The sequence below is a fragment of the Trachemys scripta genome, chromosome 2 (assembly GCF_013100865.1).
Source record: "Trachemys scripta elegans isolate TJP31775 chromosome 2, CAS_Tse_1.0, whole genome shotgun sequence".
Classification (NCBI taxonomy): Eukaryota; Metazoa; Chordata; order Testudines; family Emydidae; genus Trachemys; species Trachemys scripta.
Window position 1 is genome coordinate 87,959,693 of NC_048299.1, and position 26,446 is coordinate 87,986,138.

At 44.6% G+C, this 26,446-nt stretch overlaps 1 protein-coding gene across 1 annotated transcript in view; it reads right to left on the minus strand.

Moving 5' to 3' along the window:
- Positions 1-26,446, minus strand: part of ELMO1 (engulfment and cell motility 1) — a 322,852-nt gene that overhangs the window by 246,905 nt on the left and 49,501 nt on the right. The window contains exons 8-9 of the mRNA XM_034761212.1: positions 24,624-24,746; positions 23,005-23,136 (exon numbers count right to left, since the gene is read on the minus strand). Of these exons, the coding sequence (XP_034617103.1) occupies positions 23,005-23,136; positions 24,624-24,746 (255 nt within the window). The remainder of the gene's footprint in view (positions 1-23,004; positions 23,137-24,623; positions 24,747-26,446) is intronic.

Consider the following 26,446-nt stretch of genomic DNA (forward strand, 5'->3'; position numbering starts at 1 on the left):
CACCCCCTCCATTTGTATTGTGGTAGCATCAAGGAGCCCAAGTGATGGACTAGGGCCCTACTGTATTAGGCACCGTACAAACAGAACATAAAAAAGACAGTAGCCATTAATGCAGTGAGTTATTCTTTTCATAGAAGTGAATGGACTCTGATGATTGTGATGAAAGTGGGTAGAAAGGTGGGGATACTTGATGCAGATGTTCTAAGCTAGTAGAGAACAATGAGATTCGTGAAACACATCCAACACCAGTAAATTAAAAACTTGGCAGAAATCTTATTCCCGGCTCCCTTCAGAGACCTCTACAAAATAAATGATAGTTGTTTTTTTCTTTGGCTTTTCTTTTTCAGCAAGCTGACACTGCAGCTGTGTGCAAAAGGAATGGGTCACATTGTATTTGGTTCAAATGAAAGTTCAGAGATGTGTCAGCCTTGTGCTTGCAAATATTCCACTTCAAAATGAATCGGTCATGTGAATTTACCAGGTGCCTAGGAGACACACATAGTAGCTGTCAAAACTCAGCACCAGGTGACGAAGTTAAAATGTCATCCATGGCTAGACATATAGACCCAAGATCCCAAGGGTAACAAAGTGTACTGGCACCACAGAACTGCGATTTACACAGTGCCATTTGTTTTATTATCTGTAACCAGGTCAATCTTCCAATAACCAAGAAAGACAGACCGAAAACTATCCTATAACAAAATAACTGTCAACAACTCTGATATCCTATCTGTGGTCTTAAGTCACTATATGAAGTTAATAGCTCTACAGTCAAATCCTTGTCTCCTACCTAAGTACAAGCAGCAAAGCTTAGCACGATAAGGGGTTGCATGGGGATTGGAGGAAAGGATACAGCTCCTACTCTTGGAGCAGTAGTCTTGGAGCAACCACTACTACAGTCCTGAGGTGGCAATAGCCTATGCCCATCCCGCACACACGTAGTCAGGGGGTAAAGGCTGGTGGATCCATTTATTACTGGATTCAACTAGCCTTACCTCCAGTTCTCGCCTGGCCCACTATACGAGAATGCAGAAAGCCCCTTGAGCAGAGCTTGGCTCTGCAATAAACCTTTTGCATGGAGTCACAGCTGGCCCTTTAAGGCAAGATAGGCTCAGCCTAGCCTATGGCCTAGCAGTTACCCGTCAGTCCTGCTCCTTGAGTTAGACGTGTGGCGGCAATAATTGATCCCAGCTCATTGTAATGGAGTTAAAGTGACTGACCTCACCTGCAGGGGACTACTTAAAGTGGAACTCAGCTGAGGGGAGAAGACCTGGGAGAAAGGAGCTGCCCCTCATTCTGGGAGAGGTCTGGGGTAGACACACTGAGAAAGGCCCCAGGGACAGAACTGACCCTTGTGGTAGGTAATTGAAAGGAGACAAAACCCAGGGGAGCGACTGCAAAGGAGGCAGGACTCTCCTTGGAAAGAAACCCTCAGGGGGCAGAGTTAGGACCTACAACAGGTGAAGGAGACCCACAAGGAGCAGAGTAGGCTCCTTGGAAGGGAGCCCTGAGACAGGGTTGTAATTGGAAGGAGAAGACTTCAGTAGTGCAAAGTTTAGAAGAATTATTCGGATTTGCTTCAATTTTCATCTGGACCTTCTGTTTACCCCAAAAAGAGACTGAACTTTCCGTGACTTGGCCGAAGCGCTGAGCCCCAGGAGACCCAGTGAGAGGCAGACAGCCTGCAGGAAGTACTGGAGCCAAGGACACCAGCAACATTACACATGAATACAGGGTCGGATCCAGCTTTTTTGCCACCCCAAGCAGCAAAGAAAAAAAAAAGATAAAGCCGCGATCAGCGGTACTTCAGCGGCAGCTCTACCACGCCGCTTCATTCTTCAGCGGCAATTCGGCAGCCGGTCCTTCCCTCCGAGAGGGACCGAGGGACCCGCCGCCAAATTGCCGCTGAAGACCTGGACGTGCCGCCCCTTTTCATTGGCCGCCCCAAGCCCCTGCTTTCTGCGCTGGTGCTTGGAGCCGGCTCTCCATGGATACAAGAGTGTGCCCCCTGTACATGGACTTCCCACTTTGGGAAATGGGAACCACACCATTTCTCCTATATCTGCAGCCTTCTCCAGACATGAAGAAGGCAAGATTTGTTCTTAAATTTGGGATGCTAACAGATAGTGGGTGAAACACCTTTCAGAGGAGTACATTTCATCATCTGACATAGAAGATATTTAACTAAGCACATTCTAAAACTACAGCATTCGGAACCTGGCCCTGATGTCATTTTTCCTCTTTGTTAAGTGCTGAAACAGCCTTTCCCAATGCACCTCTCACTCTTCCCATTCTGTGAACTATTGCACAAGCCATAAGGCGTTGAAAGTTTGTGGGACAGATTCTGCGGGGGGGAGGGGGGGAGCATTATCTCATCCTGATTGGAACTCTTCAAAAGTAAACATGGTCCAAACTATACATGGTTGAGTTCTTCACATTCCTCTTATTTTCAAGGGGACCGGGGAGGCATGTGCATTAAACCATGAGTGCGCGCGCGCATACACACACACACAGAGGGAATTACATAGGCCTTGAGAAGATTTGGATAGTTGCAATATTTCAATATAAGTTAAATTTACACTCATTACAGGAATCAAATATTTGGTAACTATTAAGCTGCATTACAATTTAGTGTGGAAACGGTTATGAAAAGTAAGTCTTGCAAGACAAATAAGGTTGACACTCCAATTAAAACAAAAGAGATGAAATTAGGTGTAACTGGCTTTTTGGGACTGGTTTCATCCTCTTACCTGTTGCTTCTGCCATTTCTGGAGGATGCAGTATATCATATCTGGAAAGATTTCCAAGATACATGCCTAATTCTAGAGGTTAGCATGTTATTAGGTGCTTAAAGAGATCCTCTGCTGCAGCACAGCAATTAACATTTCTATTACTGATGCATTGGCAAACTAAGTAGCCTTACATCTCTCATCTATACGACACTAAACTATGCTATAACCAAGTTAACAAAACGCTGTCTTCCCCAATGAGATTGTAACCATGATGTAGATAAGAAATGTGTGGTAAACAACCAAAAAAGAGATGCATTTGAAATGGCATAAAAAGGTATATGGCTCATATGTAGCAAAAGAAATATCCTAATAGCCCTATTTATTTATTTATTTTTATTACCAGATATTTGTTTACATCAAAGGGGATCTTCATGTTTTCCTCATAATCCACGATGGGAAAAGAAATGAAAGATTCAGCAAAAATAATGGTATTTTAACCCTGATCAAGAGACTATTTTTCCTTCTATTAAAAAACACACTATAGTTTTGACTTAATTTTACATACTGCCCCCCCCAATATTCATAAACAGCCCTAAAATGATCAAATAAAGGATTAAAAAGAATTCAAAAGATTGGATTAATCAGATCCAATTCATTCTTGTAAAGATACAACCACAAATACTTCATTCTGATTATTTTAAACTTCATCTTTCAAATAACAATAATAAGGTCACAGAAGATTGGCAGCACATCCAAGTTTCATACTATCAATTCTCTTTTTTTCCAGTGTCTCTTCTCAACCGAAGGAACATTAAACTGACACCAAAATGAAATAGTCCATCCCTCTATGGAAGGCTCAGCTAGCAAGGATTCATCAACATTTGTGAAAGACTGGTTGATTCATATTAACAATTTACATTACAAATTGTTAGTTGTTCATTTCCATCTCACAAATAAATCTGGTAAATTGCACACAGCTGTGTGGTAAACAAGAACAATGGTTTTAACATATGGATTTGCTGACCATGATTACTGGTCACAGTGATAATATTATCGGAGCCATAATGCTCTCTTTACATAATTATTGGCTCAAAACCAGCACCACAAAGCTTTATTGTTGGAGAGTCATACAGAAGACAGTCATCATCTACCAGAAGACGGTGTCAGATTTCCTGTCTATAAAACCTGTTTGTGAATTTTTTTCTAAGAGACTTTCTTCCAACTACTAAACAGCACCAGTTCCCATGTGTCCCTTTACCGCTGGTTAGGTCTGTCTTCACAGGAAGACACACTGTTTGTGTGGATTTACTAGTTCACTAATGATTTTATCACAAGCCTCACAATATTTGGTGTTTTACATGTCTACATTATGTTGTTAAATCAGACAGACAAAATGAAATCAAAAGAATTCAAAAATAAAACAGAAACCCAACTTCAATGCAAAGCTAAATCCAAACCCCACAACACAATTCTTTTAAAAGGCATCACAACAAGCAGATTCTGGAGACCAGAGGTGAAAGTAAGCCGGTACGGGCCAGTATGGCGTACCGGCAAGAGCTGGTACGTTCTGCTGGACTGGACCGGCTTCCCCAGGCCAGCAATTTAAAGGGCCCGGAGCTCCCTCAGCGCCATTGCCAGAGCCCATGGGTGGCGGAGGCAGCTCAGGGGCGATTTAAAGGGCCCTTTAAATTGCCCCCAGCTGCCGCCGCTACCCCGGGGCTCCAGCAGCAGGGCTCGGGGCAATTTAAAGTGCCTGGGGCTCCGGCCGCTGGAGCCCTGTTGCCGGAGCACTGGGGTAGCGGCAGCGGGGCTCTGGCAGTGATTTAAAGGGCCAGGTGCTCCCGGCCGCTGCTACCACAGCGAAATCCCGGGTCCTTTAAATCTCCACCAGAGCCCCGAGCCCAGGGTAGTGGCAGCAGCCAGGAGCCCCTGGGGCTCCGTCGGCGATTTAAAGGGCCCGGGGCTCCACTTCAGTAGTGACAGCTGGAGCCCTGGGCCCTTTAAATTGCCCTCTAGCCCCAGGGCTTCCAGCCACCTCTGCAGCTGGTAGCTCCAGGGGTGATTTAAAGGGCCTGGGGCTCTCAGCCGCTGCTACCACAGCCAGAGCCCCGGGCCCTTTAAATCTCAATTTAAAGGGCCTAGGGATTTAAAGACTCCACCTCTTCCGGTTGAGGCCTAAAAGAAATGGTATCAGGCTAATTTGCTTTCTAACAAGCTTTACTTAGCAAACAGGAGAATTTTGCTATCGTTCACCTTTATTTTTAAAAACATATTATTTTGATAAGACAACTGGCAACATGATTTCTGCTAGTGTTCAACTAAGGCCTGGTCTACACTAGGCGTTTATGTCGAAGTTAGCGCCATTACATCGAATTAACCCTGCACCCGTCCACACTGCGATGCTATTTAGTTCGACATAGAGGTCTCTTTAATTCGACTTCTGTACTCCTCCCCGACGAGGGGAGTAGTGCTAAATTCGACATGGCCATGTCGAATTAGGCTAGGTGTGGATGGAAATCGACGCTAATAGCTCCGGGAGCTATCCCACAGTGCACCACTCTGTTGACGCTCTGGACAGCAGTACGAGCTCGGATGCTCTGACCAGCCACACAGGAAAAGCCCCGGGAAAATTTGAATTTGAATTCCTTTTCCTGTCTGGCCAGTTTGAATCTCATTTCCTGTCTGGACATCGTGGCGATCACAGCAGCACTGGCAACGATGCAGAGCTCTCCAGCAGTGATGGCCGTGCAGTCTGTGAATAGAAAGAGGGCCCCAGCATGGACTGATCGGGAAGTATTGGATCTCATCGCTGTGTGGGGCGATGAGTCCGTGCTTTCTGAGCTGCGCTCCAAGAAACGGAATGCAAAGATCTATGAGAAGATCTCAAAAGACATGTCAGAGAGAGGATACAGCCGGGATGCAACGCAGTGCCGCGTGAAAATCAAGGAGCTGAGACAAGGCTACCAGAAGACCAAAGAGGCAAACGGACGCTCCGGATCCCATCCCCAGACATCCCGTTTCTATGAGGCACTGCATTCCATCCTCGGTGCGGCCGCCACCACTACCCCACCACTGACCGTGGACTCTGAGGATGGGATATTGTCCACGGCCGGTTCCTCGGACATGTTAGCGGACGGGGAAGATGAGGAAGGAGATAAGGAGGACGAGGCAGTCGGCAGCGCTCACAACGCTGATTTCCCCGACAGCCAGGATCTCTTCATCACCCTTACAGAGATCCCCTACCAACCCTCCCCAGCCGTTACCCCGGACACAGAATCTGGTGAAGGATCATCCAGTAAGTGTTGTAAACATCTAAACATTTATTTTTAACAGAACAGGAATATTAACAATTAAAAGAATGGGTTGTTCATGATTACTTTGCCCTAGGCACTTAACGGTTCAGTCATGGGCAGTGCAAGTTTTGAAAAAAAATCTAGCAATGTCCGGTTTTCCGTGATTGTCCTGCCCAAGCCGCTCTACTGTTTAGTCCCTGCTACTGCAGCTAGAGTAAAATGCGGTCTATATGTGCAGGGATAGAGCAGTAATCCTCCCGGGACATCTCGATGAAGCTCTCCTGGAGGTAATTGGAAAGCCGTTGCATGAGGTTCCTGGGGAGAGCGGCCTTATTGGGTCCTCCGAAGTACGACACGTTGCCGCGCCACGAGACTATCAAGTACTCGGGAATCATTGCTCTGCACAGCAGGGCGGCATACGGCCCTGGTCTTTGGAGGCTTTCCCGGAGCATTCTCTCTCTCTCGCTGTCAGAGATCCTCATCAGGGTGATGTCGCCCATGGTGACCTGCTTTGAATTAGGTAGGGGAATGTTAGTGTTGGGACTGCTTGCTCGTTCCTTTACAGAACTGTAACCGCTGGTTTGCAGCCACGCGGTGGAGGCGGGAGAGGGGCTGCCGAAAGGGATCGTTCCTGGGGACAGCCGCGAGGGGGTGGGACAGGGGCAGAGTTCCCGCTTGCCGGATTGCTGGCAGCAGGTACTGACATTGCTTTAAATGTGAAATGAGGCCAGTGGTAATATAAAAGTTTTAAACTGCCACAAGTCTACGGCTTACCATGTCTGCCTGCAACAGAAATTCCGTTGTGCTGCCCCGCTTCTCAAATGTGCTGTGGAAGACCCCAGGCACTGAATGCGAAGGCCGAGAATTCGACCTTGTGCTGAGTGCGCATGTGATAGGTGCTGTGCATGGTCTTGTTCACAGAGAAAGACTATGTTCTTGGTTCACAACTACATTTATCTTTCTGAGGAATTCACTCCCTTTTTCCCATTCCCACAGCCACATCTGCGACTGTCTCACAACCTAGCCTGGCATCACACTCCCAGAGGCTAGCGAAGATTAGGCATAGGAAGAAGAGGACACGGGAGGACATGTTCTCTGAACTTATGGCCTGTTCCCAAGCCCAGGCAGCACAGCAGACCCAGTGGCGGGAGAAATTGACCCAAATGCAGCAAGCAAACATGGATCGGGAGGAGAGGTGGCGGCAGGAAGACCAGCAGGCGACTCAAACGCTGCTTGGACTACTGAGGGAGCAAACAGACACGCTCCGGCGCCTTGTGGATGTTCTGCAGGAACGGAGGCAGGAGGACAGAGCCCCGCTGCAGTCCATCTCTAACCGCCCTCCCCCGCCACCAAGTCCCATACCCACCTCACCCAAAGTGCAAAGAAGGAGAGGCGGCAGAGTCCCTGCTAACTCTCACTCCACCCCTGCAGAGAGCTCTAGTAGCAGAAGGCTCTCATTCCCCAAAACTTGAAAAGTTCTTTCCTTCCCGCCTGACACAAGCCCCCGTCCAAGTTTCACCTCCCAGTTCCATGTGTAGTTGATAATAAAAAATACGTTCATGTTAACTACTGTTTCAATCATGTTCTTTTGGAGGAGGAGGGGAAAGGGGGTTGGTAATTGGACAGGACAGTCACCTTTGGCAGGGTACATAGGCGGGGGCAGGCACAGCAGCAGGGCACATACACAGTGCAGTGATGCAGTGACTAGTTACCCTGGTTAGTCTGGGAGGTTGTTTTCATGTTATGTGGTGGGGGGTGGGTTGCTCTGTGACTTTGTGGCGGGGGAGGGCAGTTACAGATCTTAAGCGGCAGTCCTTATGCAGGATCACAGAGCCATGCAGCAGGGGATCTGTAATCGTCCTCCCCCTGCCACAAAGTCACATAGCCCCCCCATACACACAGTCCCGATCAGGAGGGGTGACAGGCTCCGTTGAAACAACCATCCCACCGCAGCGGAGCCCGTCAATCCTTGAGTTTAGAAGCTTCATTCGCGTCACTACACTACACCCGCTCCGCACCACAGTCTGCGTCCCAGTTTTAAAAAATTCCCGCGAAAACAGTATTAAAAAAAACGGTGTGCATTAACAAAGTAGAACTATTTTTATTTCGAAACGTGTGTTGGAAGGGGGTGAAGGGGGTATGTAACTGGGTAGGATAGTCAACATTAACTGGGTAAAGAAACGGGGGCAGGTTCAGCTTCTCTGTACACAAACTTAAAAGTCACAGGTTACCCTGCTCACTCAGGAACTTTGCTTTCAAAGCCTCCCGGATGCACAGCGCTTCCCGCAGGTCTCTTCTAATCGCCCGGCTGTCTGGCTGAGCGTAATCAGCAGCCAGGCTATTTTCATCAACCTCCCACCCCGCCATAAAGGTCTCCCCCTTGCTCTCACAGAGATTGTGGAGCACACAGCAAGCTGCTATAACAATGGGGATATTGGTTTCGCTGAGATCACAGCGAGTCAGTAAGCTTCTCCATCTCCCCTTGAGACGGCCAAAAGCACACTCCACCACCATTCTGCACTTGCTCAGCCGGTAGTTGAAGAGTTCTTTTTCAGTGTCCAGGGCGCCAGTATAGGGCTTCATGAGCCAGGGCATTAGCGGGTAGGCTGGGTCCCCGAGGATGACTATAGGCATCTCCACATCCCCAACAGTTATTTTGTGGTCCGGGAAGTAAATACCTTGTTGCAGCCGTCTAAACAGACCAGAGTTCCTGAAAACACGAGCGTCATGAACCTTGCCCGGCCATCCCACGTAGATGTTGGTAAAACGTCCCCTGTGGTCCACCAGTGCTTGCAGCACCATGGAAAAATAGCCCTTTCGGTTAATGTACTGGGTGGCTTGGTGGTCCGGTGCCAGAATAGGGATGTGAGTTCCATCTATGGCCCCACCGCAGTTTGGGAATCCCATCGCTGCGAAGCCATCTATGATCGCCTCCACGTTTCCCAGGGTCACTACCTTTGGCAGCAGTACATCAACGATTGCCTTGGCTACTTGCATCACAACAACCCCCACGGTAGATTTGCCCACCCCGAACTGGTTCGCGACTGACCGGTAGCTGTCTGGCGTTGCAAGCTTCCAGAGGGCTATGGCCACTCGCTTCTGTACACTCAGTGCAGCTCGCAACCGGGTGTCATTGCGCTTCAGGGCAGGGGACAGCAACTCACAAAGTTCCAGGAAAGTTCCCTTCCGCATGCGAAAGTTTCGCAGCCACTGGGATTCATCCCAGACCTGCAGCACTATGCGGTCCCACCACTCAGTGCTTGTTTCCCGTGCCCAGAATCGCCGTTCCACGGCATCAACATGACCCATTGCCATCGTGATGTCCTCGGCGCTGGGTCCCCTGCTTTCTGAGAGGTCTGTGCTACTCTCAGACTTCAGGACATCACCGCGGTGCCGTAGCCTCCTCGCCTGACTTTTCTGCATCTGCCTCAGGGAAAGGTGTATGATAAGCTGCGAGGCGTTGAGAGCGGCCACAACTGCAGCGATGGTCGCAGCGTGCTCCATGCTCGCAGTGCTGTGGCATCCGCGCTGTCAATGACTGGAAAAGTGCGCGAACTGATTTCCCGCCGGCGCTTTCAGGGAGGGAGGGCGGGAGTGATGGACGGATGACGACAGTTACCCAAAAGCACCCTCGACACATTTTGTTACCCAGAAGGCATTGCCGGCTACACCCAGAATTCCAATGGGCAGAGGGGACTGCGGGAACTGTGGGATAGCTGACCACAGTGCACTGCTTCGAATGTCGACGCTTTCACCGTTAGTGTGGACTCACAAAGTCGAATTACTGTCCTTAGTGTGGACACAGACGTTCGACTTTGCAATATCGATTCCAAAAATTCGATGCAAGTAAATTCGAACTACTCTCGTAGTGTAGACAAGGCCTAAGAAGTGGCAATTGACAGCAATTTACAGACATGTAAAACAGTGGTTCTTATTCCTACTATGCTTGAAATGATTCTGTATAACAAATGATAAGTGAATTGTTCAAGGATGTCCATGCAGAATACTAATCTATTATGGAGTTACTGCCCTCTAGTGCTAGCTACCAAAAAATAAGTGTAATACTTGCTTTTAAAATGGGATTCTGCAATTTTGCTAGTAATGTGTGCAATACAAACAGTGATATCAATTATTTATATTAGAAGCTATATTAAAGCTGAAATTCTAAGGCAGGAATGGAAAACAATCCCGAAATTCTCTACGCTATTACTTCCTGTAGTGCAATAATATCAGCAGTAAAATCAGAAGCATTCAACTTCCCTTAACACTGTGAAGAAGGGAATGTGACACACAATAGGATGGAATTGCACACCATATTTCCCATAGCTCATTGATGCTAAAATACTCGTCTTTGTTTTGTATATTATAAAATGGACACACATTTTTAATTAGGAAACAAAAAGCCCTTTAAGGGCTAGTTGCAATATGGATCTAGAATGTGAGATTACAGAATCCAGTACTGAGGTTATCAAATCCAGTATAGATCATGCACCCGGTCAGTACACAGTTCAGTTGCCCTGAAATGAATCTTAATTAGTGACATCATCCTTGGGTTCATCTTATCTATAATCATCCTTGGTATCGTCTTATCTATATTTTCTTTCCCTTCCCACATTCTATCTTTCATTTTCTCACTTGTTTTTGATTTTGTCACCATTGATTCTGGTTGCAATAAAAAGCCCAAATATTCTGAAGGCAGGGGGCGTAACAATTTCAGAAAATTAGACTCCTTTAAAATGACTCAGATTGGACACCCAAAAATGAGGCACCCCAAAACACTGGCTACTTTTGAAAACCTTGGCTGTTGAGTAAACTACCTCTGAAAATATGTTACTACAGTAAATGGGGTAAAACAGTGGACAGTACCCTCCTCATTACCTTCTCTACAACCAAAAGAGAGAGCACCAGTTTGTATTGAATAAATTTGTTCACTTTGCCAAACTTATTCAGCACTCAGATAGTCTGATGTAATCATAGTGTAACATGTGCATGATTTGGCTGCAACTTGCCAAGGGCTTTACAAATGCACCCCAAGTTCCTTCTTCCTGCTGCAGAAGTTTATTTCTGTTGCCACTGGGTCTGAGGACAGAGTGACTCAGAGGCAGGGATAGGAGAAGGGAAGCAGTCACCAGCTTGACCTAAGGCAGCATCACCAACAATTCTCCTTAATATTCTCCAAATAAGCTGGGCTCTGGGGGAAGCTACCTGCTGGAGGGGTCTTTTAGAATGCATGGGAAAGGAATGCTAAGTGGAAACGCTTAATTTGTGAAAACAAAAAGCTTTTCACCCTCCCACAACACCAAATGAACAGCACAAAATTAGCATGTTTCATCACTTCATGCAGAGATGTGAACTAGCTGCTGAAAGCAAAAGAAAACCAGGAGAAAATGTATAATTATGGGTGGAACCGGGAGTGCCGCCTAAAGTAAAGGTCACCCGACACCTTCCATTGTAAGACACTGTTCAGGGGTCTTCCATAGTCTGAAGTTTGAGGACTGTTTCAGCTAAAACTGTTCAGCCATTTCAGAGAGCAAGATTACAGACAAATGTTATTTTGCTCATATTTAGAGAATTCTTACAACTGTTTTATTAAGAAGCTCCATTGCCCACATACTTGGGAGTAGGGACTTAAAATTTGGCAAGGGGTCATCAGAAGTCAGGTATGCACCTTTGGATGTTCCCATGAAAACTTAGCCAAATTTGGCCAAGTTGTAAGTATTTGGATAATTTTTCAGTTTTTACTTACTCAGTAGGGCGGTGGTGGGCAACCACGGCCCGCATGCGGCCCATCAGGGTAATGTGATTGCGGGCCGCGAGACATTTTGCTGACGACTGTCCACAGGCATGGCCCCCCACAGTTCCCAGTGGCCACGGTTCTCTGTTCCTGGCCAATGGGAGCTACGGGAAGTGGCGGGCCCCAGGGACTGTAGAGACTTGTTAGAGTTTGGCAGCTAAATTCTCCAAAGCTTCTCTCTGCACTGAGCATACTCCAGCCTCTCTGAGCAACGAGTGCTGACCAGAATGTGTATGCACCATCCCCATAGACAGATAGGAGCAGAGAGGGAATAAGAACAGAGGGATAGGAAGGTTGAATAGGAGGAGATGGACAGGAGCCAGGGTGAGGGGGAAAAGAACACAGGGGTCAGGTTAAAAAAAAATACTGTGATCATGTAATTAAAATATACATCATTATGCATATGCACAAGGGAGGTGAATTAAGGTTGCACTGGCAGGCAGCCTTAATCCTGGCATTTCCTAACTTTTGAATACTTGATTTTGCAAACAAAGTTATTTTAATGCAGGATTTGCTTATTAAAATGTAATATTCGTTAATGATGGAGGCTGTGCCTTTTGAAAGGTGTAAGACATTATCTCATAGTTTTCTATGTCAGAACTACTTAGTGCTCTACACTTCAATCTTTACTCATGCTGAGTAGCACTTGCTCACATGAGTCTTCTCACTTAAATCAATCAGTGGGATTACTCATATGTTACTTGGTGTCCCTATGAATTGCAGAATTGGGCCCCTAGTTTTTGTTCTCCATCTAAACAGTGCACAAGAAAGCAAAACACAATACTCTGCACCCAAAACTATGTGTATTCATTTATAAAGGATAGCATATACTGAAAACAGTGGTCACCTTAAAAATACTGTCAGTTGCCTTAAATAAAGCAACTTTAACCTCAGTCATTGCCGAATTTCCAAAATTTACTACAAGGAAGACCTAGAATAGTGCAAAATCTTGAGGTACAGTTAATTAGTTATCGAACAAAATGGATACAATTTTAAGGCATACCACTGTACATATGCAAATTTAAAACTTGCCATATAGAGTTTAGAGGAGCAACCTCTAGTGGTCAGAAAGGTAGAAACCAAACTATGAGCACTTTTTTAGTCCTATCTTAGTCCCATTGCGCTGAATAAGATAAGAGCAATACTGGGTGTTAAATGGAACTTCAGTGACAGGAGAGAAGAAAGTGGTCTGTTTTTTAATGGCCAGACATCATATCATTTTCAAAATAAATCCTATATAAACTGCAGAATACTTATATCTGCAAGCCACTTGCTATAAAGAGGCATGAGATGAAAGTCCTTTAAAACAAAGTCACTTTGGGCAGTGTCTGTGACTTCCTCTATATTGTATAGTGCCCAGTATATTATTAGTGATCAATAAATAATTTTAAAGATATGCTGATCTTAGAGAAGACAAAGGCTACTTTTCTTGCAACTTTGTGCTGTAAACATGGTATGTGTTTGGCTTCTGTTTAAAAGGATGTTAAGTTTTGCTGAGTAATCTGCCTCCCTCGGGACAGGCAACCAAACCGTTCAACTTTTTTCTTTATGTAACTCCCTTGGGGTTTAGAAAGCATGGCCCCTTTAAATCTTTTTACTGAGGGAGGAGCGCTGATTGTTCCAGAAGGAGGAAGTGCTGTTGCGGGGAAGAGAGAGAGAGGAGAGAGGTCAGGGAATGTGTGTCTAGAGTGCCAGACAGAAAGGCTGGAACAAGCAGGCCCTCAGAGAGTGAAGCAGCCGAGAACCTACCTGAAGCCTGGGAGGGACAGAGCAGCTGATCGGGGACACCCCAGGACAGGATCCAGGAGGAGCCCTGTGCCAGGGAGAAATTGCCTGAGAAGGGCAAACTGGAGCTGGACCCAGTATCACTGCTGCCCAGAGCTGCATGGGGCCATGAGCACTGGGGCTTGTGACTTTGCATTGGGAATAAGGAGGGAGGCTGTTAGCTAGTTAAGTGGGGAGGTGGTCGCTCTGTGTGGCTTTGCAGAGAGCAGCAGAAGAGGGCACCGGAGGGGTTTGTTGGGGAAAGTTCACTGGTGCTGAAGACAACCAGGAGCACCCAAGACTCACCACTGGACTGGAACTTTGCCCAGGACGCCTGAACTCTGTGTGCAGACACATTGCTCAATGTCTGCCCTTTCAGATTGTGCAGGGTTACCATATTTCAACAATCAAAAAAGAGGACGATGGGAGCCCCACCCTAGCCCCGCCCCTGCCCCTCCCACTTCCTGCCCCCTGACTGCCCCCCTCATAACCTCCAACCCCCCCCCCCCCGCTCCTTGTCCCCTGACTGTCCCCTCCTGAGACCCCCCCCATCCTAACTGCCCCCCTAGGACTCTACCCCCTACCTGTCCCCTGACTGCCCAAAACCTTATCCACACCCCCCACCCCGCCAGCCCTCGCCAGAACTCCTGACCCTCCCCCTGCTCCCTGTCTCTTGACTGCCCCCTCCAGAACCCCCCTGCCCCTTCTCTGACCCCCTGGCCCCCTTACCGTGCAGCTCAGAACAGCGTGTCGGGCTCCACGCGAAGCACGACACGCAGCCGCCCTCCTGCACGGAGCGCATAGCCCAGTTCCCGCCCTTGCAGAGTGCTGCTGGGCGGCTGCTGGGCAGCAGGGGAGGGAGAGCAGGGGGAAGAACTCCAGACTGCTGGAGGCCCGTTGCGAATGGCCGGCGATCTGCAAATGCAGGGAGGGGGCGGGGGGAAGAGAGAGGAGGGGGCGTGATCTGAAGCTGCAGGGGAGAGGAGAGGGGAAGCAGAGGACGGGCTCTGGCTGCCGAAGCCCCATGCGAGTGGCTCGATCCGGCTGGCTGCCCTGTCAGCCTTGCCGCGCTCTACATGGCGGGGGGGAGGGTGGAAATCTGGACATTTACAAATTCCCCCCAGATGCTATTTTTAAACTCAAAAATCCGGACAAATGGTAACCCTAAGACTGTGCTACCACTGGGCCTGCAAGGCCTTGTGTTGAATGCAACCCTGCTTTACCTCTCCTCCTATATTTCCCCCTGTTGTTTTTCTCCTTTCATCCCTCTGTAAATAAATATTTCCCTTTCCTATATTCATTGTACTCTTCTGGGTGTGTGTGTGTGTGTGTGTGTGTGTGTGTGTGTGTGTGTGTGTGTGTGTGTGTGTTCACTGTGGCGGNTGTGTGTGTGTGTGTGTGTGTGTGTGTGTGTGTGTGTGTGTGTGTGTTTTCACTGTGGCGGGTATGGAACAGGTGCCCCAGGGTGGAAGGGACTTTCTCTGCTGCATTTGTGCATGTGCCTTCTCTTGGCCAGAGCTGCCTGCCAAGCAAACTCCATCTTGGCCATGAGGGGGTTAAAGTTACATTTATATAAGGTGGGCAAATCAGCACAGTTTATGTTGATTTCCTTATTTCAGTCTACTGTTTTATTAGCAGTGCAGTGTGTTGATGTATAGGTGAAGCATACATTTTCCATGGAAGCTCCCGGATAGTATGCTGTTTGATGGGATAGGCAGAAGGGATCTGTGCATTTGGGATACTGAAACTATCTCAGCCTGTCCGGTAAACAGCTTGTATTTCTGCCTAACCGCACATATTTTGTAATGGTGCCCAGAAAGCAAAAAGCCATTTATAAGACAGGTAATGACAAAATTAGGGAAACTGAACGAGGGGTTGACACATAGCATCCTGGATTAGAATTCACCCATTACATATCTAGATAGGTCAAGGAAGCGGGGACTTCTTAAACTAATTCAGTTAAAACATATTGGGCTAAACGGTTATACTGTAAATACTCAGCTTTTGAGCCAATAAAAGTATGGTACAGTGGTTAGTGCAGAGAACTGGGAGTCATGAGGCCTGGGATCTAGTCCCAGATCTGTCACTTGATCTCTCTGCACTTCATTTACCCCACCTATAAGATGGGGTTAATTCCATCTATTTCACCAGGGTCTTGTGAAGTGCTCTGACATCCCCAGATGGCACCATGGAAGTGGAAAGTATTATTGATATATAAAAGGGAAACACAATGATTTTTTAAATAAAAAAAGAGTATCAGTAAGTACACAAGCAAATATTCACCAGACCCATCATGTGGTAACAAGTGGCTGACTGTCTGCAGAGGCATGGGAGGGAGAGGAGGAACTGTCCCCCAACCCAGTCCAAAAACAACCACAACAAAAAAGCACAATGCCTCCTATGAAAGACTGGGCCAGGATAAACACAACAAACGGTAATCAAAGAAAGCTTTCAATCCTTCAGTGGGTTAAACCCTACCAGTAAGTGTTTCTTTCCCCCTATTTCTTTTCATCTGGAATAAGAAAGCAGGTAGTGAAATGCTGTGTGTTACAGCTATCCAAGTAAGAAAAATGAAGGGAGCAGCAGAGGTCAGGCAGTAGGAGATCGGCATGACAAATGGGGAGCAGCCATGTTCTGTGACAGTGACAAATGCTGTTTCTCCAAGCAGAACAGCCTATGCGAAAAAAAGCAGGCATGTAACTGTACACCCATGCACACTGAGACTGACCAGGCATTACTCTTTGCAACTCATGTTTGTCTGAATCATTTAAAAAGAACAAGTAGTATTTTTGGGTCACCTATTTCTGCTATGAACAGCTGTTTTTTCCTGATCTGTTTCCAATGAAGACCAGACCTGAGCCTTTGGCTGCTGCTTATGCAACACAGGACCAGCAAGTTGTGGACATGGTAAAAGAAAATCCTTCCAGCTGCTTTGTGATGAACTTTTAAAATTCCTGGCTGCAAGAGATTTAAAAGGCTGAACTGATGACACTGAATCCCTGTCTAGCTCTAGCCACGCAACATGAAGGCTCTGTAATCAAAGTCACAATGGGATATCCAACCTTGCTCACTAGTAGGAAAAGTGGGAAAGTAAATCAGATCTGCTGTGGCTATTAGCTCCAGAATAGGCTCGGTTAGACGCTGACTTTTTCTTTCTACTTTTCGGTTTGCTTTTGATAATAGCAATACTGTAGCCAGGGCAATTCTGGGGATTAACACACTTCTCTCCAGAGTGGCTGAAACCGCTTGGTCTTTGGCATTAGGCCTCACAAAGCACCCAACACATGATATAATCTTCCAGAAATGCACTGCTTTCCCTGCCTGATTGCATAACATGAGCAAACTGTTCCTTACACAGACCAGTGTAAACAGAAACCTCACTGATTGCCTGTGATAACATAAAACAGAAAGTTTTTTGACAATTTATCCTATGCCACTGACAAACTCCCAGTCAGCCGGCTCCAGACCAGACCCTAATCTCTGTTACCACAGTGTAAATCCAGAATAGAATCCATTGATTTCAGTGGAGTTACCACAGACTAAGAGCAGGGTAACCAAGGTCAAAATCAGACAAGCTACATCTATAATGTACATGCCTAGAAAACGTCTACTTGGAAGAGCTTCAAACAACCAAGCACAATGATGCTGCACATCAGAGCCAGTGCTGGCACACCAATGTTTTGTGCTGGTGAGAGCCTGTGATTCTGGATGTTTATTGTGTTGCTTGGTGGGGGCGGCTGGAAGAGGAAATACAACAGCAATAAGCCTTTCATGGAACATAAGAGCAAAATTCACTCATAAGGTTTTGGGGAAGGGGGGGCGAGGGTTGGGTGGAATACTGCTAGTTAAGATATATTAAAACTCTGCATGGGAAACTAATTCCCTATCAAGCTGTAGTTAACAGAAAAAAAATTACAGAAAGTGTGAAGATGGCAAGTTTTACAGATTACTGACTGTTCAGCATTTTCATGTAAGTCCTTGGAAACGCAAGTCTCTTCCACTCTCAGAGTTAGCTTAAATGATTTGCTTTCACCTACACTCATAATTAAACTAGGGCAGTTAACCAAGTGCTTCTGACAACAGCTATCAGTGATGACTTTATTTCCTATTGTAGATAAGGCCTTAGCTTAGTCCCTGAAAAGTCTGGGTTAAAGAAAGAATTGGAATGATACTTAAAGCACAAGTGATATGTAAAGAAGAACATTAATTATTCAAAGACTGAAATCGATTATAAAGCAGCCCTGAAAGCTAAAACAAAAGGAGGATTCTTGAATCCCAACAGGGAAGATGGAAAGGCCTTTTAATTCCATAAAGTGATGTTGCTTCAAATTGCACCCCACAGAAAAGATATAGATCCCAAGTTGAACCACTCCTGAAAGCCTGACAGAATTGTCACCTGATTTGGAAACAGGCTCCCAGAGAATGGAAGGGAGAGTAAGACTTCACTGAGAGTAAGACTGGGTCTAATGTGATGTCATCCACATCTTTCTCCCATTGCCTAACCCAAGAAGGGGATTTAAATAAAGCATCTCTTCTATTATAATATGAGAATTGTAAGTATTCCCAGGGGATAAATAATGTAGCACTCCCCAGCATGGCAGGATGTTATTGACAGAAGGAAATGTCACCGAACCATAAACAAGACAGCCAGAAAAGACCACTGAAACTATCTAGTCTCATTTCCATAAATTTGATTTTACACCAGCTTCCAGATTTCACTCCTAAAACCACAACTCCCCCAAACTCTTGTTCTCGGCTTCCCCAGTATTATAGCTCATAATAAGACTGTGATACTTCAAGTGCCAAGCCTCTCGTGTTTGGCAAGAAAATGAATGGTCATCTTCCACCACCCAGCAATAACTACTACTAAACCACCACCAAGTTCTCTCTCCTTGCCCCGGCTTTTTCTTACTCCGGTTGGCCAGAAAGGCACCGCGTTTTGTTTAATAAACAGCTGCCATTAGCTACTCCAAATACCCAGTAAGGGGGATGCGATTGGATTGACATTATTAACTTGAGACAGCTGTAGGATCTGGAATTCAGCTTCCTGTTAAATACTCCCACAAGGCAGGGCATCTGACCCCAAAGTCTTGCTCAAAATTTTTTCTCTCTTGAGCCCTTCCCCAACTTACTGCTTAATTGACTGCAACTAATCTGCTCCATACAAATTGTCCAGTTGTCTGCATTGTCCTTTAACTAAATGTTTTTCTTTTCTTCACATAAAACTAATTAGCAAAGGCTAACAACTATGACAGAGGGATCCTGAATTGTTCAACTAGAGCGACATTACATTTTTAATCAGAAGATATCAAAGAAGAATTTTATTTTACAACAAATAACATTGCATTTTGCATTTCTGACCATATTTATTTCCATTAATTTTAGGTTGCAGCAAATAAACAGTAATATCTTAGGAGCTGTTTAAACTGATAAAACATACATAGCACTTTCTCAGTCCAAAATGGCAGCCTACAAGTAACAACACTGTAGAAGTAAGAGTAATGAATATAGATAACTCTGGTTGAAGAATTCAAGTTCAATAAACAGTTGTTCAGTCCTCATTCATTTATGTTATATAAAGAAACAGAAAACATTTAGCTAAGTAATGATGTTTTACAGGCAGGGCTAGTAGCGCTGCCCATTATTAAGGTTGTCTAACATTTTCTATTATAAGATCCTGTTTTCAGTGCTTTTAACTTGGCCAAACTTGAATCATTTGCGCTGAAATTTTCCATTATGGGTGTCTGCCTCAGGTTGGATGTTTCTGGAAAATTTCAGCCAAAGCAGTTGAACTATTTCTGAGAGTAAGGCTGGGGGAAATAAGTTGCTTTTCTCATGTTAAAAAATTCTGGCAACCTTTTCTTTAATAGTTTTAACACTCCCATGCTTTGGAGCAGGGACTGGTGGGGTGGGCAGGCTGGGCCTGGGATCCAAGGGAGAAGAGGGGTACATGGAGAATGGAATTAGGAACAGTAGGTATGTCTACACTGTAATAAAACACCCACAGCTGTCCCATGTCAGCTGACTCAGGCTCTCAGGGCTCGGGCTGCAGGGCTATAAAATTGCAATGCACTCGGGCTGCAGCCCAGACTCTGGCACCCTCCCACCTAGCAGGGGCCCAGAGCCCAGGCTCCAGCCCGAGCCTGAACAACTACACTGCAGCTTTATAGCCCCATAGCCCGAGGCCCGTGAGTCTGTGTCAGCTGACGGGCTAGCTGCAAGTATTCTATTGCAGTGTAGACCTACCTAGTTCCTAATTCCATTCTCCATGTACCCCTCTTCTCCCTTGGATCCCAGGCCCAGCCTGCTCACCCCACCAGTCAGTCCCTGCTCCAAAGCATGGGAGTGCTAGAACTCTTAAAAAAAAGGTTGCCAGAATTGGAGGAATAAGGGGGAAATTGGTTTGACAAGGAGATTGGGACTAGGAGCCAATGAGGAAATTAGTAATTGTGTCTTCAGAGCAGGGTTTGCATAGTGTGCAGTAAATAACAGATTGGGCCACACATTGAACAATGAAGATAAAACAAGACTCATTAAGTCAGCACCATCCACATAGTATATAAAATATTATGCACAAAAATCCTGGTATATGTGTGCATACATTCTATACAATCAATGGCATATATAAAGACAATGGGAGCTGCTGCATGATGAACAAATCTGGCCCTAAAACAGAAGCTGGTAGTATCCTTAAGAATTGTGGCCAATTTAAATGCCTTGGAAACTAGCTAGATCCAGCTCTTTAAGCAAACAAGTATATTACAATCTCTCGTAGATGGGCCTGAGCTGGGCATGCTTTAAAAAGATCTAGAGAGAGTATGAATGAGTTTGGAAGATACCAGCTTTTTTAGCAGTATTTATTGCCCAGTCTGGATTACAAGCATTAAATGGACTCATATGCATGAGGGTGGAAATGTGGGTGTTGGATGTTAATATATAATAACCTCTTCAAGCTTGAGGAAATAATGTCAATGGCTTGTGAAATTAGGACCTATTTTATCATTACCCATATATTTGACTTGGGCTTTTATAAATATCTGACACTTAACAGTATTGTTTCCATCTTTTTCTTTTGTTTAAATATTTTGAAACTGTGGAAAAATAATTATTGCTATCAAATGTTTTGCTGCCAGAAGTAAATCTTGTTTGCAATGTTACTGCCAAAAACAGATAAGGAAGGACAGAAATAGAATTCAGACCATTGCTGAGTACTTAACTTGCAGTAGGCTAAGAGAATAAATCTCTAAGATATATTGGATCTTATATCTTCTGATTGGATCATGTTCTTTTGGTTTACTGTTCACTGTTCTGTTGAACTTAATCAAGCTTATATTATTTTAAACCTACCTTTACTAATGACAAGCCTCCCTTCAGACCATCATGAACATCTGGAATGTGGCCTTCTGACTATAGGGTTTTACAAATGTTATTGTAAACCTCTGAAGCCATGTGGATGTTGTACTTTCTATTTGCACTGCCTTCACAATAATGTGGTAAAGCTTTTTGACATGCAGAGAGACAAAACGATAGAATGTCTGCACTCTAAATACAGAAAGGGAACAAGCTATACAGGAGAGAGTCAGTGATGAGACCAGCTTTTACTCTCCCCATCTGAAAGCGTGTTTGGTCAGTTTGTGAGACAGAAGAAACCAGATCTTCCTTGGTACACAGATGAACGCTCCCAGGACCTACACCAGGGTACAGGGACAAAGCATTCTGAGGTAGAATCTCTGCCAACAATCTGCTCCCTTTGTGCCAGACAGGCAATGCACAGGTAGCGGAAACCTCCCACAAATCCCCTGTAGACACAGAGCCGATGGATCTTCCTACTGCATCTCCGTCCCCTAGTACTTCCGAAAACAGAGAGGGTGGTTTGGCGGTGCGGTGGGGTGGGATAAAGTGGAGAGTAAAAGAAGCCAGACCACTATGCACTCCAGCAATCCCTAGCTGGTCTATACACCCATGAGGATCATACACAACTACAATTTCCCCATGCAGCAAGTTCAGCTGCAGCCTCTGATAACTGTACGTAGCAGCAGAGGGCAGCATAGAAATTCCTCTGCCTGCAGCACCAGGCAGTCTGGGGGCCCTGAATTTCCTCTGAATCAGGCTTTTTGAGTGCTCTTATTTGCACCAAAATCAGTAGAGATGTACCCACTGATGCCTAGAATATTTCCTGAAATTTTGGAATTGATCAGATATTGCGTTCAAAAGCTAGACGGACAAACGTCATCACGTTGAGTATCAGACCTGACTTCGCTCAGCCAATTACCAATCTTGAGTGTTCAGAATTAATAAGTTAGACCCCCAGAATCATGGGATTTTCTTTAAAAAAAAAAAAACCACTTGAAGTTCTTTTTATTTGTATTCTGGCTTTTGAATATTTAGGGTTCATGTTTTCAATCTGATCTCCACAACGATGAGGGCTAGACAAAACATTTTTTTTTTTTAATTAAAGCTGAGATTATGGTGAATTCACTTGACTTCAGATTCTATGACTAAGAAAAATGCTAAATATCCCAAAACTTAACCTTTCTCACACTGTAGATACATATTCAATTTGTGGTCCACTATAACCCCAATCCCTTCCAGCAGTTTTACTGACTAGCCAGCTATTCCCAGTTTTTTATTTGTGCATTTGATTTTTCCTTCCTAAAGTGTAGTATTTTGGTTTGTCTTTATACAAACAAAGAGAGGAGTAATAACCAAACTACCTACAGTGACCAACAAATTAAAATACTAACTACATTACATGGCAGTCCTCTGTTTCTGGAATGAGGAAAGGCGTTATATGTACATATACATTTAGACAGCAGTTTAATCAAATTGTAATCTGGATCTAATCCTGGTCCCACTGAGGTCAACAGCAAAACTCCTGTTGATTTGAATGGGTCAGATACTCTATACCCTTTTGCTGCATAAAAGAAAAGGTCCAAAGGCTTTAAGAACCAAAACACAGGAGTCTATATTTAAATAAAACATTCTGCCCGAACATTACTGTGTTCATCATTTGACATAACTAGAAACTGAATATATGGATAATAAATCATGCCATAGATCCCTTTGATAGTGTCTATATACTCAAAATACCATTAAGAGTAAGATAATCGTAGGACAGATTTGGAATTAACAGTCAACAGTACATTTTCTCTTGCTATAACGTTTACATTCACTAATTCACACTGGATTCACATGTGCTAAAGCAATAATATGGCTCATATGTTAACAGAATTTGCAGGGAACAAACAGAAACTAAAAAGTGTGTTGTGTTGACTAACTTTCCATTTAAACTAAAGGGAAGGAAGTAGCAGGAATGTCAGGCTATGCTGGAGGTCCCTGATTTCAGACTGTACCATAACAGATTTACTGATCAGGATTCAACAGGTTAGAATAACGCCTGGGTTTCAGCAAAAATACTCACAATAAATCCAAGTTTTTTATAGTCTCGGGTATACATAGATTTGCGTTTCTCAATACTGCCACTGCTGTTGTTGGGTTCAGACTCTGCATCGAAAGCAATTCTTCGGAGTTCAAATATAATATCCCTCTGAGCCTGAGGGGGTTCAGAAAGGGAAAGGTCAGTTTTAAAAAAAGCAGAGAAATGTCTCCTGTTTTGAGTCACAGCAAGGAACTACAAAAGAATGTCTCAAAAATTGCCAACCCCCAATCTTACTTTATTAGAATATAATTTTAAGCAATTAGACAGATGGACATACAGAGTGACTTTGTGTCTCCCTATTTCCCCAAATCCTCACAGTTGAGTAATTTCATTCCTCAGAAGACTCACATGTCCTGACAGACACTTATCGACTCAATCTTGCAAGGCTACACTCCAGCTCACACTTAACTTTAACCATGTGTATATAACACCACTGAAGTCAATGGGATAACTCACGTGCTTCAAGTTTCAGTTTGTGCTCAGTGTTTTCCTGGATCCAGGTCAGAGCGTACTCAGAACATTGAAGGACTGAGCCCTAAGCATTCCTCTCAGTAACAGCAGATTTTTGTTACTAAGGGGATGACGGTGTAGCAGTAATTTCAATTCATATCAATGCTGCACATCTGCAGCTCATCAAGTTTATCTTGTGCCAGTAATAACTGTTTTGCCATTTACAGCTACAGTGCTACTTTGGTTGATGATGTAATGTGTGATGTGTACCAGGTAATTGTGTGTATCCTTTTTCCTTCTGAGTGAAGAGTTGCAGAAACTATCCTGTGTCTATATGTTGAAAGAAAAGAGAGTGCACAATGATCGCTGCGATGTAACCATGTATAATGCTGTCTCTTATCTGTGGAATACCCTAGCTATCCCAGTTTCCCAAACCAGCATATTGTCTTCATTCGAGTCCCTCTTAAAAACCCACTTCTTCTATATAGCCTGCATGAAGCTCCTTTAAAATTAAAGAACCAAGACCTGAAAATCTTTCCCATGGCATCCTGACTTCTTTGAGTCTCTTTTTTCAAACTGCAAGCACCAAACACATTGTTGGAGCTAAGTAATATTAAAAACAATTATTGTTTAACCACAACAACCCAAAATTAAGAATGAACTAGAGTTACAGGGTTATTTAACCATACTCCATCTACATCAGACACTTTTAATTTGAACATTTGCTCTAGTTCTACATGAATAAATTCAACCAAGCATGACTACACATTTCAGGTGGTTCTGATAAACATTAGAAGAAAAAAAATAGACTGACGCTGATCTGGATGTTGTACAGATTTAGCTCAGGATGATGCCAAATTCAATTGATGAACCTCAAGCTCAAGAGACAGGGGTCTGAGAGGAGTAAACTTGCCAGGTTATTGTCTCACTTTTGCATAACAGAAACTAGTTTGTGCAGTTTGTTTTTCAAACAAAAAATCTGGCCTTAATTTCAGACTCCCTGGAAAATGGGTCTTTATAAACACACGTGGGATATCCGTGACTGCTAAGAAGTGCCACTTTGATTAATCTGCCTTTCCTGGCTATAAAGGCTAAGCTTGGCACTACATCTGTCCCCATATTGTTCAGACTGGATTGTGAGAGATGCTTACCTGGTCCTGTGGATCCATTTTGGTCATCATTCTGTCCTCCAGAAGGTTAAAGGTGAGCACTTGCAGAACATAAAGCTGGTGCGCCATTTCATTATTGATGGCCCTCTGGGCCCTGATAACATGCTGTGAAAGGAAGATAGTCAAGTGAATGTCACCTACTCTTTTCCTATCACTGATTCCCATCAGATGGGCTCAGGTGTTTCCATTCCTGTATGTGTTTGACGAGCAGTGGTGTATGCATACTGTTGAAGGGAAAAAGGCAAGCCCGATACTAGTAAGGTGGCTAGGTACACAGGTGTTCCATGGGCTGTGATATTAAATCCTATCCCTTAGTAAGGTTCCTGAAAGCAGTGCACAGAGTCTTCTCCTCCTGCCCTCTAGCTAGAGCATGTGCATACAGAGAACAGAAATTAGCAGCTAGGTCATCCTTTTGAAGAGCACTCGCTTCAGAAGGGCACATGCAAAGAGTGCATTTAAAGAAAGAGCGACAAGAACAAGGTTTCTAAGCAGAAGAGTATTCATGCTGCTGATACAGCTGTCATAGTAAGCCAGTTGCTGCAAGGGAATCAATTACAAATGAACCACACTCCTACCTCTCTACCAGATGATCTCATTCTATATGAGGAAAATGGTTTAAAATTAATTAAAATTAGAATGAAATGCCCATAAACAATAGAGAAGTCACCAAAGTTACAATGCAGGTGCCAAAATGATGGATAATTTCTAGTCACTGAGGTACACAAAAATGCCACGGAAGCTAACTAGATTGATACGATCTTCATCCCAAAGGTTTCTGTAGAGGGTCACTAGCCCAGTAGTGCGTAAGGAGAGAAATGGGCATAACCACCAAGACGGTGCTACTCAGTGGCAGCGCTAAATAGGATGTTTGCTATCCTCTGCTACATGGCATTGGAACATTTATGCCAGGGAATGAGTATCTGGGATTGTTACTCATGTAAATTTCACAGCAGGGGTCAAAATCTAGCCTACTATGTATACAGCCATTTAGGAAGGAAAATATAGCCTTTGAAACTGAAACAGTCTGCTTTTTCCACACTGATCATTTAAAGAAAAAGAGAGGGGGGGGGGGGGGCAGGATCTCCAGATTGCCAAATCTGCCTAATGCTCACATCTATGTCATGTCAGATACTACACTAGTACAGTTTAGAAGAGCCCTGATCTGGCTCTAACTATGGTCAGTGACAAAACTCCCCTGGTCCTCAATGGGAGAAGGCGAAGGAGAAGGCTCTTTATTACGTTTAAGTCCACTTTGAAACATGTCTTGTGCATCTTCCATACAATTATTTATTACCAGCAATAATCTAACTTTGGCAAACTGTGTCCCATTTAAAATCTCAAGATATGTGGACACAAAAGAGTTTTCATATTGTAAAATCATCTATACACATGATGCACAAACAGGCATAGGGGCTGATTTTGAGAGCCATGCAGCACCGTGTACATTGTTTGCTTGACAGAAAGTTCCCAACCCTAAAGTTTGGGTTGCATTACTAATCAAGGCCACTGCAGATTTTTCAAATCCCTCCTAGTCTGCAAGCTAATGCTCATTTTCTCCAAAGGAAGGGAGCCCCAAATACTGCATTTATTCATTATTATATCTTGGTAGAGAAATGACAATTTATGCATTGGGGAAATAACCTCTTTTCCCTTTTGGACAGTCAATTCTGAGTTCATTCAGCAGCAGAACTACCTTATCTAGCAAGCCACAAAACATGTGGAAATACAAAAACAACTAAAAGACCATAAACACGAATAATATACAACATACATCCACCAAAATGGCAACATGTGTTTTTCCCCCT